General features: G+C 40.6%; 1 protein-coding gene across 1 annotated transcript in view; it reads right to left on the bottom strand.

Moving 5' to 3' along the window:
* The window catches only part of kansl1l (KAT8 regulatory NSL complex subunit 1-like), a 94385-nt gene that overhangs the window by 47979 nt on the left and 31868 nt on the right, over nucleotides 1-14538 (bottom strand). Inside the window, exon 6 of the mRNA XM_043694487.1 lies at nucleotides 7797-7986. Within this exon, the coding sequence (XP_043550422.1) occupies nucleotides 7797-7986 (190 nt within the window). The remainder of the gene's footprint in view (nucleotides 1-7796; nucleotides 7987-14538) is intronic.

Raw genomic sequence — 14538 nt, 5'->3', positions numbered from 1 at the left:
TTCACCACCCTTTTTGTGATAAACATGCCTCGTACATCTCTTAAACTCTCCCCACCCCACTTTGAACATATATCCCATAGTAATTGACCCCTCCACTTTGGGGAGACTGCCTCATACTTTCCACTCTATCCATGCCATTTACAATCTTATTAACTCCAATTAGGTCACCCCTCAATCTCCTACATTCCAGTTAAAACAGACCCAGTCTGGCCAACCTTTCTTCATAGCTAAAATCCCCAGACCTGGTAAAACTTTTTTGTACCTTCCAAAAAAATCCACATCCTTCTGATAGTGTGGTGATCAGAACTGTATGCAATATTCTAAGTGTGGCCTAAAGTTCATAAAGCTACAGCATTACTTGGCTATCCTTACAGTCAAAGTCCATTCCAATGAAAGCAAGCATGATTCTGTCATTCACTGTATAATATCCACCTGTCATCAGAGACTGAGTATAAGTAGTATTTTAAATCAGCAGGAAAGTGAATATGTCAAATAACAAAATAAGCAGGTGTAGTTATACATAAAGGTAGTTGCAAGGGTATTGTAGAAGCCTTACTCTACAATATGTAGTATTATCAGAACATGCAAAAAGATGACATGAATTACTGTGGATTTGAAAACGCAGGAGTATTTGCTTTCGGCTTCTCTTCATCTCTTTGTGGTTAGTTATTGCTTCCTCCCAATTACCACCAATGGAAGAGTTTCACTTGACAGCAAGTTGTACACAACGTTGATCAGTTGTAAGTACAACAACGATGTCTATCAGCCGTTCTGACGACAGGTCATTAACCCAAATGTTAACCCTGCTTGCTCGCCACAGATGCCGCCAGACCTGCTGAGTTTCTCCAGCAATGTCTGTTTCCGTATCCACAATTCTTTTGTTATATATAACTGTACATTTCTTTTTTTTGCCAAACATCTGACTAAAGGAGGAGTGGAAGCTACATAAACAAAACTGCTTCGATAACTGCTTTATTGCCACAAAGGAAAAGGATTGATTCCAACGACATAGATAGAAAGAGGGATGTACTCAGTCCTGTGGAGTGAGTACAGGGAGTTAGGAAAGACGCTGAGAAGCAGGATCTCAAGGGAGTTAAAATTAAAGTTAATGCGCCAATAACCTCACTAGCTATTTAAGTCCCTAAGATAAAGTCCATCAAGACTGGTCAACCCACAGCTCCAAAAATTTACTCAAGTTTCTGATAGAGTCAGTTATACGGCATGGAAACAGACCCTTTGGTCCAAATTGCCCAGAGGTTAAAGATGCGTGGGATTCAAGGTGACTTGGCTGTGTGGATTCAGAATTGGCTTGCCCATAGAAGGTAGTGGTGGAAGGGTGTTTTTCAGGCTGGAGGTCCAATGCTAGTGGTATTCCATAGGGATCCATTGGGAATCTCTGCTATTTGAGAGATATTTATATACATACACGTAAATGACTTGGATGAAAATATACACGGGTTAGTTAATAAGTTTGCAGACTACACAGAGATTGGTGGAGTTATGGATAGTGGAGAAGGTTGTCAAAAGATACAATGGAATATAGATCAGTTGCAGATATGGACACAGAAATCGCAGATGGAATTTAATCCGGATAAGTGTGGAGGTACTACACTTTGGGAGATTAAATGTTAAAGAAAAGTATACAGTTAACGGCAGGACTCTGAACAGCATTGATGTACAAACAAAAATCTTGGGATTCAAGTCCATAGCTCCCTGAAAGTATCCACACAAGTAGATAGGGTGATAAAGAAGACGGATGGCGTGCTTGCCTTTATTGGTCGGACAATGGGAGTACAAGAATCAGGATGTCATGTTGCAGTTTTATAAGACTTCGGTTAAGCCACAGTTAAGAGCATCGCATTCAATTCTGGTCACCACATTACAGGAAGGATGTGGACGCTTTGGAGAGTGTGCAAAAGAGGTTTTCCAGGCTGCTGTCTGGATTAGGAAGATGAGAGCTATAAGATAAGGCTAGAAATACACAGGCTGCTTTTGTCTGGAGTGGTGTAGACTGAGGGGAGACTTGGTAGAAGTTCATAAAATTATGAAATACATAGATAGGGCTGTGAGTCAGAATCTTTATCCCACAGTTGAAATGTATAAAACTAAGGGGCATGCATTGAAGGAGAGAGGGGGAAAGTTCAAAGGAGATGTGAACAGCAAGATTTCTTTTTAAACAGTATAGTAGGAATCTGGAACACGTTGCCAGGGATGGTGGTGGAGGCAGATACGATAGGGGCGTTTAAGAGATTTTTAGATAAACACATGAATATGCAAGGAATTAAGGGAAAAGGACCAAGGGTCGCAGAAAGTATTAGTTTAATTTGGCAGCATGTTTGGCACAACAGCATGGGCAGAAGGGTCCATTCCTGTGCTGTACAGTTCTATGTTCTATAATTAGGAGAAAGTGAGGACTGCAGATGCTGGAGATCAGAGCTGAAAATGTGTTGCTGGAAAAGCGCAGCAGGTCAGGCAGCATCCAAGGAGCAGGAGAATCGATGTTTTGGGCATAAGCCCTTCTTCACGATTCCTATGTTCTGTAATTCTTCAGCTATGTTCTATTATTGTTCTGCAGAAGAATTCGAGGAGTTAATCACAGGAAAGCTGTGTCTTCGAACAGAAAGTGAAGGCCAAACATAACAATGAACAAAGAACCTACTGCTGATAATGGCGACAAGCTGCAGACTTGCAGTAATCTGGACGAAAGAGTCTATTGAATCATCAATAATGTCACACCACAAACTTGAAACAGAGAAAATTGTATACAAATACACTAGAACAGGAAGCAGCAGAACTCTGGAGAACAACTTTGCATAAAGGTCGAAACATGGACACTTCCAGATACAGACTACTGTTGATGGAATCATGGCCAAGTTCCACTATTAATCAGGTAATAGCCAAGTTGGGTTGAGAGGCTTAACTTAAAGGGTCTTATTTTGGTTGCTACATGCAATAAGTTTAAATCTTTGCTTCAGTACTTGATGATGAGATTTCTTACTAAGTAACTGATTTAAAAGGTAACGTGTGGCGATTTACATACAACAGAAGTAACTCCTGCTGAGTCATAGCTCAACTTGTAGTTTCCATCAAATGGAAAAGCAGCTAATCAGACAGCATCATTGACAATCTCGTCCCTAATCTGTGTTAATATCCAACAGGGCTAAAAGATATCAAGAGTGGATTCTAAATAATTTGTTCTACCTCAGTAGAAAATAATTGGGCCTGTGCAGGTCAACACAAAACATCTTTAATAGAAAGAATGACCAGAGGTAAAATGTGACTTGCATTGAGATGTCAAGTCACATACTGCAGAATGTGAGAATCAAACCTTTGTCTCTGTTGGGCTAAGTGATTGACACTAAAGTGCCACTACAAATCTCAAAAGCCCCAAATAAACTTCAACAAGAGTTGATACGCTTTAACCTCTGCTTGGAAATAAATGTGAGCCATCAACAGAAAACAAATGCAGGTTAACACTGTTCATTCCCACAAAATAATTTTCCTGCTACTACTAAACATCAGTGCAATATCAAAGTATCAGACAGATGTCAGATAGATTAACAGTTCCTCAGTAGTAGTTGAGACAAGGTGTCAATTTCAGCTCCATTTATCTGCCTTTGCAACATGCCATTAATACTTTATCTAACAAATTTGTGTGAATCTCAGTTCTCAAAGTTCCAACTGTCTCTGCCATTTTGGGTCAGCTTTCCCAGACCTTCATTAAAGGAATGGTGAGAAAAAGCTTCCTGATTTCACTCCTGAATGGGTCTCACTCCAATTGGACTCTTCCATCCAAAGACATTAGATTGCGTAAACACATTACCTATTAAATTTTTAATATTTTCAACACCTTGATCAGGTTACCTCTCAATCTTTGTAATCACAGGTATTGCCCTGGCCAAGAAAGTCGACTTAGTTTTAGTTGATTGCAATTTATCCGATTAGTAGGGGTGATATACACCTGTTATGCTTGTAACAGTGAGAACAGGAAGATAGATTTGTATTAGGTACAACCTTCTATAAACATAGGACATCCCAATCATTGTTGATTTCCAACATTACAGCAAATCAACTTTCTAACAGCAATGTGATAATTACTAGATAATTTGTTTGCGTGATGTTCACTGAAGGTTAAATATTCACTGGGACACAGAATAATATGTTCTTTTTCAAAATAGGACAGATTGGCATTTGCTTTAAGATCACATTACACCAAGTTTGCATCTCTGACCAATTACTCAGTCCCAATGAGCATTAATTTTGGTTTATAAGTTCATTAGATATAGGAGCAGAATTAGGCCTTTTAGCACGTCGAGTCTGCTCCATCCAATCTTGTTTGCACCCTCCCTTGTAGCACTAGCAAACCTGGCTGCCAAGATATTGGCCCCCCTCCAGTTCAGATGCAACCTGTCCCTCTTGAACAGGTCACCTTTGCCTCAGAAAACATCCCAATGATCTAAAAATCTGAATCCCTGCCCCCTGCACAAATTTTTTAGCCATGTATTCCTCTGGCATACCATCCGGTTATTTCCCTCACTAGCACATGGCACTGGAAGTACCATACGTACTAGAGTAATAGTCAAATTGTTTTGACTACTTCTTAAGGTTCAACTGTTACATGGATACGATTTTTGAGGGGCTGAAATTCGTGCCCATCAAAATTCAAACCGTATCATTGGCTGAAGCCCAATTGATCTCTAAACGAATAAGGAAAACAAATGAATTTTGATAATTCTGAAAACCCAGAGCAGAACACAACAGTCAGCGGACTGGAAGACCGGGAGTGGATCTGAACAATTTGGCAGACTGGAAAGCTGGAGCTGAACGTGACACCAGCACACTGACTAATCAATGTTGATCCATTATCTGGGAAGAACTAGGGTCAACTTTTACACGAGATATGGAAAATTCCAGATTATTTAGCCAAAAATAGGGAGTTGACTTTTACATGAGATCGACTGCAACTCCAGTATATATGCTAATCCAGAGATTAGCGCCGACTAAGTCCTGGTTTTTATCTTCTTTTCTAGCTCTCTATAATCATTCTGCAGGACCTCATCCCTATTTCTACCTATGTCATTTGTGCCAACGTGCACAATGACTTCTGGCTGCTCACCCTCTCCCTTCAGAATGTTCTGCAGCCCCTCCAAGACATCCTGGACCCTGGCACCCGGGAGGCAACACACCATCCTGGATTGCTGTCTGTGGACACAGAATCTCCTGTCTGTCTTCCTAACTATCAAATCTCCTGTCAGTATCTTTACCCTTTCCCACTGTGCTCCAGAGCCAGTCATAGCGACACTGACCTGGCTACTGCTGCTTTCCCCTGAATGGTACCCCACCCCCCCTAACTGTACGTAAAAACGATATATGTCTGTACTTGTTAGAGGGGAATGGCCACAGAGGATTCCTGCACTCTCAGACTAATCCCTTTTCCTTTCCTAGTGATCACCCAGCTACTCTCTGCCTGCACCAGAGGGGTGACCACCTCACTAAAACTCTTATTTTAAACAGTTAAGGTCAGAATTATGGAAAGTTGACTATAATAGTTTGTATTTATGTAACAGCTCAATAAAGTACTTCATGCAGTGCATTGCTTTTGTTGCTCACTGGCAGTAACGCAGATAAATATTAAGGTCAGATTTATGCAAGTGCTTAGTTAGATTATTGCACCAACATAGGAAAAAGCTTTATACAGGGTATTAAGAAAATTCACTGCTCTTTACTAACATTACCTTTTGGAACTCCTTTCTGCAAATGATAATTGAAACTAGACAAACTAATAATTAGATATCTGGGATTGACAGATTTTTCTTAAGAGAATAGGACAAAGGTCATAGATGAGCCACAACCTCAGTAAATAGCTGATGAGGCTTGAGGGATAAATGACTTACTTCTGTTCTTAACAATAAATTTATATTGCCACTCAAACATGAGCTCCAAGCCAATCTTGAAAGACATCAGGACTAGAAGGGATTAAAAAAATGTATTGAGATACTGGGACAATGTCAATTGTACAGGGAAGACTAAATAAAGATTTAGGAAAGCAGAATAATTCATTTTAACAAAATAAGCTGAGAAACACTATCTTCCTGAACTGGAAAGCCGTGAAAAAAGAGCCATCAATTGAAAACGATCATGGAACCCGCAGTGATTCCTGAATCTGCCCAGAACAAAAATGTAAATTTCTTGTTGCTCACTTTATAACACTAATTATCTCTGCCTACCTCAAGCCTACACTTTCATGACTTCTGATCTTCAACTCTGGTTTCTGTCATCCAAACACCAGCAGAAAAGCCCTCAGCCAAATTCACCCTACTCTCTGAAATTCCCTACCTGCATCCCTACCTGCATTTCATTTTTCAATTAGAAATTCATTTAACAATGTATCTTTTCAACCAAATTTCAATCAGCCTCAACACCGAATTCACCAGTTTCCAAATCTCCCCAATCCATCCTAGATCCAACCCTCTGACTCAGCATTGTCCTCCTGCTATCACATTCCAAGCTACCTTCATCCCAGCCCCACCATCCCCCCATTTATTTCTCAGCCCCCTCCCCAGTTCAGATGAAGGGTCCTGCCTGAAATATCAATTCTCCTGCTCCTCGGATGCTGCCTGACCCGCTATGCTTTTTCCAGCACCACACTTTATTGACTCTGACTCTCCAGCATTTGCATTCCTCACTATCTCCTGGACAAAAAGGAGTACAAATAAAGCTGGCAGGTTTGTCCTGGATGGTGGTGAATTTGAGCTGTTGGAGCTGAACCTATTCAAGCATGTGGTAAATATTTTAACATACTGCTAATTTATGCTTTGTAGATGAACAGGCACTGGAGGACAGGAGGCAAGTTGCTTAACAGATGCCTAGTCTGTGTCAAAAGTGTGGGGCAGGTCAGGCAGCATCCAAGCAGGAGAGTCAATGTTTCGAGCACAAACCCTAGTTTGTGACCTGCTTTTGTAGCTAATGTCTACATGGCTGGTTCACTTCAATTTTTGGTGAATGGTAACCCCTAGGTAACCCCTGATTGAAGATTCAACGATAGTAATGCCATTGAACATCCAGGTGATATGGTTAGATTCACTCTCACTGAAGATAGTCATTGCCTGGCACTTGTAGTGTTATGTTACTTGCCATTTGTCAGCCCAAAACTGCATGTTACAGTTTTGCTGCATAAACTGCTTCAGTATTGGAGTCGTGGTGAATGATGCTAAGCATTGTGCAATCAGTGAATATCTCAAGTTCTGACCTTATAAAGGGGAGGTAATCAAGAAGCAGTTGGCCTCAATCATGATCATGAGGAACTCCTCCAGTAATGCCCTGAGGCCAAGATGATCAACCATCTTTGCTAGATAGGACTCCAACCAGCACAGAGCTTCTCTCCACCTCCTGATTCCCAGTGACTCCAGTTCTGCTATCACAGTAATCTATAAAATGCAATTGGTAAAATACTTGTGCTTCTACTTACAGTTACAAAAAAACTTAAATTAATCTTTTTGGCAAAAAAAAAGTCCAGATAATTTAAATGATTAGATACTTACTTTTATTTCTAATCCTGGCTCAAGTCAGCTTAAACTGATAAGAAGGATGTCTCCTTCATCTATTGTCCTATTGGGGATTGATTTGGGAAGTTTTAAAGTTTGCACATCATGCATACAGGCCCACAGTTGAAAACGACCCATCATTTGACATGAGATACCTCAAATGTCTTTCAATTTTAGTGCGCACAAAATTCACAAATTAACCTGGTAGCTTCGACCACAAAACAAACTCTTTCTTAACTTAGTTCAACTCACTCGTTTGCTAGTGTCATAAACACAACAGAGAAGTCTGTGCTTATGATGCATCCGGAGGGGCCTGGTTCTGGCTGATGTGTCATCCACAGAAAGAGGTCGCTGTGTAGTCCTGTCTGGATGCTCTGTCTTAGGCTGATAGTCCTCAGAACCAGAGCAGTTTGAAGAGCCAGACATGTCATCACCTAAAACACTAACAACCACAGTTATTTTTATAATGTGACAAATAGACAACGTAACAAAAACACTGGCTTTTGGGAACTGCTTCAAACAAATAATTTTCCACAAAGTCAACTGTAGCAGCTAGAGATACAACAGTAAAAGAAGTGGTGAGCTTTAGCCTTAAGGCGCTGCCTACTCACCGCTTTGCAAAAACAAATTCTTCGTGCATGCTGAAGCCCCACAATAATTCAGATTAACTGTCCATGGCTCTGCTAGAACCATAAATGAATTGTGATTAGGATTCTTTTCAAATCTTTGTATGGATGGAACTTTCAAAACAAATTCTACAACTTTCATGAAGAGTTAAACATTTCAAAGAACACTACAGTACCGAACAGGCCCTTCAGCCCTCCAAACCTGTTCTGACACATTTTGCCCTTCCATGCTCAAACTGTATTTACTTACAGGATCCATATCCCTCTATTCCCTTCCTATTCATATTTGTCCAGGTGCTACTTGAACGTCTGCTTCCACCACCTCCTCTTGGCACTCGCCACCCAGCAAGAGAAAAACGTGCTTTGCATATCTCTTTTTAAATTCTCCCCAACCCCACCACAGAGCAGTGTCCCATAGTAACTGACAGCTCCACTCTGGGAAACAGCCTCACACTTTCCACTCTATCCATGCCGTTCATAACCTTGTAAACGTTTATCAGTTTGCCCCTCAACCTCCTGTGTTCCAGTGAAAACCAACCCAGTCAATTCCACCTTTCTTCATAGCTAAAATCCCCAGACTACGCAACATCCTAGTAAACCTTTTCTGTACCCTCTCCTGAGCATCCGTCTGGTCGTGGGGTCACCAGAACTGTGTGCAATACTCCAAGTGTGGCCTAACTAAAATTTTATAAAAGCTGCAGCATAACGTGCCTATCCTTGTACTCAATGCCCCTTCCAATGAAGGCAAGCATAATTTCCACCTACACTTGACCTTCCAAAATGCATCACCTCACGTTTGTCCAGATTAAACTCCATCTGCCATTTTTCTGCCCACGCCGCCAGCTGATCTATATCCTGCTGTATCACTGTCCACAACTCTACCAATCTTTGTATCGTCTACAAACCTACTAATTAAACCAGCTACATTTTCCTCCAAATCATTTATGAAGACCACAAACAGCAGCAGTCCCAGCACTGATCCCTGTGAAACATTAGTCACAATGCTCCATTCTGAAAAGCATCTTTCCAATGCTACTGTCTCTTATGACTGAACACAGAACTGGTTCTTCTTGCCAGCTCACCCATGATACCATGTGACTTCACATTTTGTACCAGTCTGCCATGAGGGACCTTGTCAAAGGCCTTACTGAAGCTCATGAAGACATCAACCGCTTTTCACTCAATCAACTTCATTACCTTCTCAAAAAACTTAATTAGGTTAGTGAGGCATGACGTCCCCCACAAAAAACCTTGCGTTATCGCTAATAAGTCCATTTTCTTCCAAACGCGCACAGATTTTGTCAGAGAATCTATTCCACTAAATTTCCCTACCACTGACGTGAGACTCATAGGCCAGTAATTTCCTGGAAATTTCTCTGCTGTCCTTAAACAGTGGAACAATTTTGGCTATTCTCTAGTCCCCTGGGACCACACCTGTGGTAAAAGAGAATACAAAGACATATTCATACACATTCATCTTCTCTATCCTTCTATTCCTACTCACTAGCTCATGGCACCAGCAGTAATCCACATGTTAGCATCCTTGGGGATTTTTAAAAATTCCTGCCTAAATTTCCTGTATTCTCTCCTCAGAATCTCACCCTTTTCTCTTCCTATGTCATTAGTTCCAACATGTGCAACGATCTCCTGCTGGTCCCTCTCCCCTTGGAGAATATTCTGCACCCTCTCAGAGATATCCTTGATCCTGGCACCAGGAAGGTAACACACCATTCCGATGTCTCATTGTTAGCCGCAGAAACATTTGTCCATGCCTCTGACTAGAGAGTTACAATCGATTGCTTGAAATCTGACATACCTCTCACTACATTAGAGCTTGTCTCAGTACCAGAAACCTGGCTATCATTGCTACATTCCCCTGAGTCCATCCTATGGTTTCTAAAACAGCACACTTGTCTGTGATGGGGATAGCCACAGGTGACTCCTGCACTACCTTTCATGAAGGTAACCCATCTACAGGACTATATCTGCGGTTCTGCTACCTTCCCGAACCTGCCATCCATCACATCTAGCTCCTGTAAATTTCCCCATTACCTCTAAGTGCTGTTCCAACTGATCCATGCAATTTGATAGGATTCACAACCAAACAATTCCTCCAGACATAAACCATCAGGAACATGGAAACTCTTCTTAATCTTCCACAACTGACAAGAGGAGCACATCACTCTACTAAAGGTCATCTTTGCACCTTAACAGAAAATAGCACATCTCATTGCTCTAAAAGCTGCTCCAGAATAACAGTACCATTGTTTTATATTTTTTAAAAGTTTAATCAAGAGCCAGACCTCAAAACATTAAAAAAAACCCACTCTACGCATTGTAGATTTACAGAAGAAAAATCTTTTTTAAAAGAAACGCCACTTAGCTATCCCTGTTGTGGCCTCCCTGCACAGGTTTCTCCAAGGTCAGTTGTGAATTTCATTAATCATTTATTTTTCGTACAAGGAACTCCAGTGGCCAGAGATACTTGAAACTAACAGAAGCAGTCAGCTGTGAAGATTCACTGTTTTTTTTCCCCACTTCCCATATTGTACCTGCTTTCTCTCTCCCTCTTTTATAAAACAATGTGCCATTAGTTTAATCTCTCCTTTTCCAAAGTTTCAAAACAATGCAATGCAATATCTTATAAAACCATGATTGCCACTCCAAGGATGCAAAGAAATCAGTTCGAAGTCTGAAAATACTTCAGAAAAAGAACAGCTGTTATAACCACAATTTCTTTTCCATCCTGCATTTTAGATTACCCAGAATTGAGAGAGAATCCTGGATGCTTGGGTAGCAGATAATGGCATTTTTACAATATTGTGCATTTCTGTTTTTCATACCAATGTGAATAACCTACACTTCTCCGTACTGAATGCCATTTAAAGTGTGGCGTACTGGTAATGTCAATGGACAAGCGATAGACTAACTTCTGTGATATATTTAAATGACTTGGATGAAAATTTAGATGGGTGGGTTAGTAAGTTTGCAGACAAATATCATTGGAGTTATGGATATTGTAGAAGATTGTCAAAAGATACAGCAGGATATAGATCAGATGTAGATATGGTTGGAGAAATGGCAGATGGAGTTTAATCCGGGTTAAGCGTGAGGTGCTGCATTTCAGGAGATCAAATGTTAATAGCTAATGGCAGGGCCCTGAACAGCACTGATGTACAGAGGAATCTTGGGGTTCAAGTCCATAGCTCCCTGAAAGTGACCACACAAGTTGATAGGGTGACAAAGGAGATATATGCCATGGCTTGCCTCTATTGGTCAGGGAATTAAGTACAAGAGTCAGGATATCACATTGCAGCTTTATAAGACTTCGGTTAGGCCACACTTACAAGTACTGCATTCAATACTGGTCACCGCATTACAGAAAGGCTTTGGAGAGGATGCAGAAGAGGCTTACCAGGATGCTGCCTGGATTAAAGGGAATGAGCTATAAAGGAGAGGCTAGAAAAACTTGAGTTTCCTTCTCTAGAGCAGTGGAGGATTGAGGTGAGACTTGATAGAAGTCTTTAAAATTATGAGAAGCAAAGATATGGCTTATGGTCAAAATCTTTTTCCTCCCCCAGAGTTGAAAGGTCTAATTCTAGGGGGCATTCATTTAAGGTTGGGAGGTGGGGGGTTCAAAAGGAAATGTGTAAAAGCAATTTTTTTAATATAAAAGAGTGGTAGGAGTCTTTACCTGGTCTGCCCTACTCTTAACTGCCCTTTGAAATGGCTTAGTATGCCAAACAGGTCAAAAGCAACAAAGGATTGGCAATAAATGGTGACCCAGGCAGCCAATGCGTATATCCCGCATCACACTCACTTCCACATGAATCATCTGGAAATTTGGAAATGTTACATTTACATCATTGATATATTGTATACAACTGGGGTTCCAAGCACAGAACATGAAAATGACCCATTCATTCCTACTGATTTCTGTCCATTGTGTCTGCCATTCAGTTCTCAATCTATACCAGTATAGTTCTTTCAGTCTCTCATGGTCAAATTTTATAGACCAACATCTCGTGTGGGACCTTATCAGAAACTGAAAATCTGGAAATGTACCATATCCATCACTTCCCCATTTTCTAATCTGCTGGTTACATCCTCACAAAGCTTTGACAATGGATCAGTTAGACTCGGAACGTCAGCTCTTTTCTCTCCTTACAGATGCTGCCAGACCTGCTGAGATTTTCCAGCATTTTCTCTTTTGGCTATTTAACAGAATCTTTGATTTCTTGCATTAACCACAATTGGAACACTTGCCCTTTTCAAACTGGGTTACTGCACATTAAAGGAATACATTGCTATTGTAAACTTTAAACGTTAGCCATTTCCTCTATCTGGGGTCATGCATTTTAAACATAGCATCCAATCCCACAATAGTCAATTTGCCCCTCAAGTCTTCATTATTTCCTTTGCTTAGAATTAAGCCCAAGTTTTTAACTGAAATACATTATTTTTGAACTTAGTGTGAAATTTACCAAAATATGGTCAGTCTTTCCTAAAGCTACCTTTACTAGATTATTAAATTAACCTTTATTCATTGCACTTTATGAAATCTAAAATAGCTCCTAGTCAGTTTCTCAACATATAAACTCTTTAAAAAAAATACTCTACATACATTTCAAAAACTTGACCTTTACAATTTTAGTTCAGTTTGCCCAGCCTATGTAGATACAGATTCTTCAAGTTTACTACATTGCCCTCAATTCTCTACTTTATACTGTGATTACATTTCCACTGCTGTATAGTGGCCTAAAAACATGTCCCACTAAAGATTTCTCCCTTTTGCTGTTTTAGTTCTTCTTAAACTGATTCTACAATGTAAACTTTAGAACTAAAGTCATCTCTCACCGCAGCTCTAATATCTTCTTTAGAGCTACCCTTCAAGCCTTTCTCAGCTACATGTCCTTCCTAAATGTCACATATCCTTAGCTATTCAGGTTGTAGCTTTGGTTTCCTTGTAGCTAGGTCTCTGTGTGGAAGACCTGATAGCTCCTACAAAGTTCTCTCTCTGAACTGACAATTCATCTGCTTTATTCCAAATCCTATGACTATTCTGAAACAGAGCCTTCACTCTGTTCGTAAATGGTCTTTGAAAACTCTGGCCTAAAACAGGAAAAGTTTCTGACTGTAAGAGCTGCTCCTTTTTTTGAGGTATTTTAGGTGCTGGAGGCGATTTCCTCGAATTCCAGGAGCAGCAATTACTATTTTATATGCTGTTGCATGGTTTTGGAACTTTGGGAAAAAAAGTCAAAAACAACAGCAGTTTAAAGTGGGAGAAGAGCAGACAAAGGAAGCACATGGTGAGGACAGTGCAGGGGCGGGGGGGAAGAGAGAGAGAGAGAGAGATGGACATTGGAGTGCATCTGGAAAAATTAACAAACAGTGAAATTCACAACTAATCTTGGAGGAAATGTTGGGCGAAGTTCACAGTACAGAATCAGATAAGTTAATTGTTGTTTTAAGTCTGTCCAAGAGAAAGGTTGCAGTATAGAGTATAGTGGATTCTTTCTTGATTATATGTTTTTGGCATTAAATCTCTTGATTAAACTTAAAATATAAGCCATAGCTATTAATTTAACCTGAAGCAGTGTTTGTAGAGGAATAAGACAGTGTTATTTTCTGGGTCTGTAGATTGTGAGGGAGCAAAAATGGCCTTTGCAGTGATATGTACTTCTTGTCAGATTTGGGGGCTTAAAGAGAGTTTAAGGATTACTGCGGATTATATCTGCCATAAATGCTGTTGGATGCGAATCTTATCAGATCGAGTGGATTGGTTGGAGAGACAGATAGAAGCAATGAGGAATTTGCAACAGCAACAGTATGTGATGGATGGCAGTTATAGGAAGGGGGGAAAGTCTCCGATACAGTGACATAGATGGGTTAACTCCAGGAAAGGTAAGAGATAGGCACCTCGTGCAGGACTCTTGTGGATATACCCATTTCAAACAGGTATGCTGTTTCGGAAAATGAAGGGGGTGATGGATTCTCTGGGGAACGTAGCACAAACAGCCAAGTTTCTGGTGTTGAGACTGGCTCTAATGCAACGAGGGGGAAGCCGACAAACAAGAGATCAATTGTGTTAGGGGATTCTGTAGTCAGAGGTACAGACAGACGTTTCTGTGGCCAGCAGAGAAAAAGCAGAATGGTGTGTTGTTTCCCTGGTGCCAGGATCAAGGATGTCTCAGAGAGGGTGCAGAATGTTCTCATGGGGGAGAGGGGCCAGCAGGAGGTCATTGTCCACATTGGAACCAATGACATTGGAAGGGAAAAGGTTGAGACTCTGAAGGGAGATTACAGAGTGAGGCAGAAATTTAAAAAGGAGGTCCTCAAGGGTAGTAATATCTGGATTACTCACAGTG

The sequence above is a fragment of the Chiloscyllium plagiosum genome, chromosome 7 (assembly GCF_004010195.1).
Source record: "Chiloscyllium plagiosum isolate BGI_BamShark_2017 chromosome 7, ASM401019v2, whole genome shotgun sequence".
Classification (NCBI taxonomy): domain Eukaryota; kingdom Metazoa; phylum Chordata; class Chondrichthyes; order Orectolobiformes; family Hemiscylliidae; genus Chiloscyllium; species Chiloscyllium plagiosum.
Note: the sequence above shows the minus strand (reverse complement) of the source record. Positions and strands in the feature narration are given on the sequence as shown.